Consider the following 6,000-nt stretch of genomic DNA (forward strand, 5'->3'; position numbering starts at 1 on the left):
ACCCCATCGGAAACAGCCCAGAATTCTGACCCCCAAAGTTTGGGAAATATCAAGGCTTCTAACCCATTGCCTGCAGCCATCACCCTAGGAAGCAGCCCTGGGGAGGTGCCAACTTCTCCTGCAGGTGTGGCAACCATAGCTACTGAAGACCTAGAAAGAAGAGTTAGTGCTACCAAAGTCCTTGTCTGAATCCAATGATTCCACATCAAAAACTGATGTGATCTTATAAATGGGAATGACATTTAAGGAGAGATATTAGCATCTGCTTTGCTTTTGTACCCTAAGGTTCATGGGGCCTTTCCCTGTCTTGCCTCCTCTATTAAAATGGGACCTCAGAGGGAGGGAGGGAGGGATGGGGGAGGGAGAGGGGGAGATGGGGAAAGGAGGGAGGGGGAGAGAGAGAGAGAGTGAGAGAGAGGAAGACAGAGAGAGAGACAGAGAGAGACAGAGACAGAGAGAGACAGAGACAGAGAGAGACAGAGAGGGACTGACAGAGACAGACAGACAGACAGAGAGACAGACAGAGAGAGACAGAGACAGGGAGAGAGAGACAGAGACAGAGAGAGAAACAGAGACAGAGGCAGAGAGAAAGAGAGAAACGGAGACAGAGAGAGACAGAGAGTCAGAGACAGACAGAGAAAGAGATAAAGAGGGATAGAGAGAAAAAGAAACAGAGACAGAGACAGAGAGACAGAGAGGGAGAGAGAGAGGTGGTCTTATTTTTTTCATTTGTATCTCCAATGCTTAGCACACTGCTTTGCACATATATGCTTAAGAAATGCTTTCATTTATTCCTTATAGACCATTGTAGAAGTTTATACTTTTACAAATGTAGAAGTTAAGTTTTAGGGTAAATTTCAACTTTTAATAAAGGAGAGATCATCTATGATTTCAATGTGTCTATTTCTTTTTTTTTTTTCCTTTTTGGAGGGGGGAAGTCCGTTGGGGTTAAGTGACTTGCCCAAGGTCACATGGCTAGTAAGTATTAAGTGTCTGAGGCCAAATTTGAACCTGACTCCAGGGCCAGTGCTCTATTCTCTGTGCCACCTAGCCACCCCTGTGTCTATTTCTTAAAAGCAAAACAAAACACTCTTTTGGTTCCATTAAATAAATAATATGTAACGGGATATTTTGAAAATATTTGTAAATACAGAACTTATGCTAAACGTCCCTGGGATTCTATTTAAATATGGGCTTAAATAGAGGTGGATTTTGATGTTTTTCTTGAAAAATGATGCTTTTACTATTATTTTTAAAAATTCAGGCATATTATAGTCCAAGGGCTACATAAAGCATCAGGGCTGAAAAACTCATGGTGGTCTACTGCTCCATGAAGAACCTAAAATAGACTCATTCATTTTCCCCTTGTCCTGGCTGGAAAGGCGAAGACAATTCTCAATTTTCATCTACCTAGTCTGCCTACTTTTCTAAGGGACTAGGTAGACATTTTTTAGGAAAACTAATCTAGTCTTTCCCTTAGAAGCACACATGCTGAATGCACAGAGAAAAAGAATGTGACAACCTCCACATACAGAAATTGTCATTTTTCCCATCACTTGAAAACAAAACTTTGAAAACTGCTAGTCAGACTTTAACAAAACATGTGCTCACTTACTTTGGTAGAGTTTTCAAGTGATTTTCTCTTAATTCCAAGATCCGCAATTTGACAAGTCTACAGAAAGAGATACAAAGTTGTTTCTTAATATAATCTTATGACAAAGTGGTTTAGAAGTCAACATGAATGTCTTTTACCCCCTTATTGCCCAGAAAGAAATGTCCAAGAAAACCGGTACCATGTTGACATATGGTATAAAAAGGAACATGACTCATTACCATAGTAGGGCCTAGAATCTTATTAACTTCTTTTGTAAAGGAAATTGAGACCCCCAGAGTTTGATTGCCTTGTCCTGGACACCTAGGTAGCAAATTGCATGGGAGGGCATCCTAAGCCAGTGCTCATATCCCAAATCTGGCTTCTTTTTATGCTCCTCTGGATGCAGAGTCAGAGGACCCAGGTTCAGATCCTGTTCAGATCCTTGCCCCCTTGGCCTCAGTTTCTTCATCCATAGAATGAATGTGTTGGACTAAGCACCTCTAAGGTCCCATTGATCTCTTAATCTATGAACCTATGACATTTCATGCATTTTTATGAGCCAACTTCCCCCTCCCCACTTTTGTATCTACAAAGGGATACTGCTCTGTGAGCTCATTTGAAATAGCTAAATTTTATTTAGAATGGTCAAATGAACCTTCAAGATTATGAGATCTTGATTATGAGATAAGTGGCCTCTGTTTTCAGATTCAAGAATATGTGGGTTCAAGTCTCACCCTTGACTTATATTGGTTATGTAATACTGCTCAAGGTAAACTGGAGCTTGCTCACTGATGAAATGACAGGTCTGTCCCTTCCCTTCCCACAAAGTCCATGATTTCTGTGTTTGGGACAAGAATCCCATTCATTCATTCAACAACTTAAGCTTCTCTGAACCTAGGTGCTATGGGGAGATAATAAAGACAGTAATAAACAAAGACAGTAATCAAAATGGGGCGGTAATAAGATAAGGCAGGTGCCCGTAGGGAGCTTACCATCTAGCAGGCAAAGAAAGATTTAAACAAATAATTATAAAGTGAGGCCGAATTTGAGATGTCAGTAACAGAGATAAAAAGAGGTAATACTGATGAAAGTGTTCCTATGGCACTGCTATGTCCTTTGATCCTGAGAGGTAGGGGCTGTTATTATTCCCATTTCATAGATGAGGAAACGGAGGCAGAGAGAGGTTAAGTGACATGCCCAGAGTTACACAGCTAGTAAGGTCTCCCTTATTCCAGTTCTAGCCCTCTAACCACTGAACCACCCACCTGAAGGATAGAATGAATATTGTTTCATTCTTTTTATTGGCATCTTCCTGGACTTAGAGCAAAGCCTGGAACCTCACAGGCTCTTAACAAATGTCTAGGGGCGGCCAGGTAGCACAGCGAGTAAGAACACTGGCCCCAATGTTGGGATGACCTGGGGATCAAATCTGGGCTCAGATACTCAGCACCACACCCAGAAACACCTGGCCACGTAACCTTGAGCAAGTTACTTAACCCCGATTGCTTAATATAAAAAAAAACAAATGTCTATTGATGGATATAATTATTATAAAGTGAAAAATTCAAGTAAGTGATCGTTCTGTCTGTCCAGCACCAACTGATTAGTTTAGTTCATTCTCTTTATGACCTGAGGTCAGCTGACACAGGCAGGCAGAAGAGGTTTGCCCCTTGCTGACTTTAAACAATTAGAAGCTGGCTTGGGTGTGGGGAAGAATGGATAGCTACTGTTTCTTTTGTGACTCCTCTGATTAAGAATTTATTGCTTGGTCTGTATTCGGGATTAAGGACGATTTTAGCCTCTTTGTTCAGATTCCAGTGTGGGGCTTCATCTGGCCTGTCCAGGCCTGACAAATCTCTCCACTAACCACTTCGCAAGAAGCTGCCTAACCATCTGCTGGGTACAGTGGCTGACCCCACTCTCCGAGCTCTTCTCCCTCTGGCCCTACTTTGTGTGCTTTTGTCTTCATCCTTCTGCATTGATTTCCTTTGACCATCAGCCCTTCTGGCCCCATTCTCTCCTTTCTAGGCCTCAAGTCCTTTCTTCCTAGTGTTCACTTTCATTTTTTATATCATAGTTTTTGGATCCCCTATTCAACAAAACTTTTTCATACCTCGTGGATTTGACCCCCTACTAGGAAAAGACATTCCCAAAGCATTTATGTAACCTCATCTGCTTTCCACATTTTTAAACTATTTAACAGAAAGATGGATCTTTGTGACTGAGGATTTGGTATTTTTGTCCCTGCAGAACTTGCTCTCCACCAACTCAGATTATAACTCTCCCAATTTAGCAGATGGTCTTTGAGAGCTGCTCTGGTTGGAAATTTCATCGCCATTAGCTCATCGGGGATGGGTCTCAGAGCTGATCTAAGCTGCTCCTTGGGCAAAAGGTCCAAAGGCCAGTGTCCAAAGCCTTTCTCTCTTGCTGGATCTGTGATGGTCCGGCATGGATTTGAGGTCTGAGAAGACCTTCTAGACTGCTTCTGTTCTATAGTAGAACTTTGGAAGAGAACTTCATGGGAGAAGTGTGACAATGTTTCAGAAATACTTTGGGTTCAACAGAAAAACTTTGGAGATAAGACTTCGGTTCTAAATGTCTCTCTCCTTAGCCCAAGTGCCAGGTTAATAATAAAAAGGAAGGCATTCAGTCTGACACAACCGGTATGGAAACACCTTCCAACCCTGCAATGAGCAGATTTCACAGTAGAACTAGTGTCAGAAGACCTAGATTTTAGCACCAATTCTGCTTTTTGGAAGAGATGATAGACTGCTAGACTTAAAACTAGGAAGGCATGGGTTCAAATCTTGCCTCTGCTACTTACCATGTGCAAATCACAACCTTTCTAGGTTCTAGTTTTTTAATCTGTGAAACAAGGGAGTTGAACTTGCTTGTGACTAAGATACCATCTGATTTTAAATCTAGGCTCCTCTGGTCCTATGTCATTGAATGCTACAATTTAATTAGCATAAATTTTAGCCATGACAATGTTATATGGAATAAAAGCTTTCATTAGCTATTGGGGTCTATTTTCCATATAAATGAGCTTAATTTAATTAATTAATGAGATTTCCTATGTGTCTCCTATGTCTTCCTATGAAATCTCATTTATGCTAATTAAATAAAAGGTTAAAAATTTCATTCATTTCATTTCTTGAAAATATACATAGATAGTAATATTTCTTACATGTCCAGACTTTAGGGACAAAAATGAAGATAAAATAAAGTAGGTTTTCCCTACCTCCTCCTATTGTGAGAGAACATTAATGTTATCCAGAAAAGATGATGGTTATTTTGTTTATGAAATAAATTCAAATGAAGCAATGCATGTGAAAGTGATTTCTAATAATAAGGCAATACATTTCACGTCATCTGCGTATTTCCGTGTGTGTATATACCTTGAGCTCTACGCAGGGAAGTGTTCTTATCATTCCTATTCCTCATATACATAACCGCAGCTTTCCATGTCTATGTGTGTGAGATACGAGCTTTTTTATTATTTGGGGTCCAGGGATTCTTTTCATATTTTCCTATGGTCTTTATTTTAAATCTTTCACCTGAGGTCCCTGCTCCTGGCCTGGCAAACATTGGCGAACAAGACAAATGGAAACCCCAAAATAATATTGACTCTAATCCAGGGCTGGCACTTGGCGCTCCTTTCCTGGGCATCTGCCCAGAAGTCCATTGTGCCCCTTCCCTTTCTGCCTTTGAATCTTATTCCTTCAGGTCTTGTTTCAGGTGCCATCTTCCTGGGTGAAGCCATCCAGGTTTGCCTCTGAGATGAGTTCTTTCTCGCCCTGTACTGTACTGACTCCCGTGTTCATGCTGTAACCCCTCGCTCTCCTTCCCTTCAAGCCACTCAGCCAGAGGCCCAAGCACTTTCTCCTAAGGGAGGCCTTTCTCATTCCCCAGGCATAGTACTTTTCTCTTGCCTGCCTCCTGTGCTTTTATTTACAATGCAAATATTTGGGATTTAGTAGTGTTTGTACATGCTGCATCCCCTTATGGAAAAGAAGCTTCTGTAGGGGAGGGATTTTTTCATATTTCCTAGTTCCCAATAAGGTCTAACATATAGGTACTTAATTAATTTTTCCTGATTTGAACATAAAATTCTATGGTCTTTCCAATTATTAATTTTTTTTTGCTTTTTTGAGGGGTGAAGGTAGGGCAATTGGGGTTAAGTGACTTGTCCAAGGTCATATGGCTAGTTTTGTGTTGTGTCTGAGGCTGGATTTGAACTCAGATCTTCCTGACTCCAGGGCTGGTGTTGTATTTACTGCACCACCTAGCCACCCCTGGTCTTTCTAATTCTTGAAACAATCATCTACCTCAGCTATCTACCTATGTGTATCCATCTACCTCTCTCTCTCTCTCTCTCTCTCTCTCTCTCTCTCTCTCTCTTTCTC

At 41.1% G+C, this 6,000-nt stretch overlaps 1 protein-coding gene across 4 annotated transcripts in view; it reads right to left on the reverse strand.

Annotated features, from left to right (window-relative positions):
* LOC138165242 (leucine-rich repeat-containing protein 7) overlaps positions 1-6,000 on the reverse strand; it is a 601,375-nt gene that overhangs the window by 267,204 nt on the left and 328,171 nt on the right. For all 4 annotated transcript variants that reach the window (XM_069093366.1, XM_069093369.1, XM_069093367.1 and 1 more), the window contains one exon: positions 1,616-1,672. In XM_069093366.1, coding sequence (XP_068949467.1) covers positions 1,616-1,672 — 57 coding nt within the window. The remainder of the gene's footprint in view (positions 1-1,615; positions 1,673-6,000) is intronic.

Source organism: Petaurus breviceps, unplaced genomic scaffold (assembly GCF_028583685.1).
Source record: "Petaurus breviceps papuanus isolate PSGF00001 unplaced genomic scaffold, PetGlider_PUasm1.0 208, whole genome shotgun sequence".
In the NCBI taxonomy this organism is placed as follows: domain Eukaryota; kingdom Metazoa; phylum Chordata; class Mammalia; order Diprotodontia; family Petauridae; genus Petaurus; species Petaurus breviceps.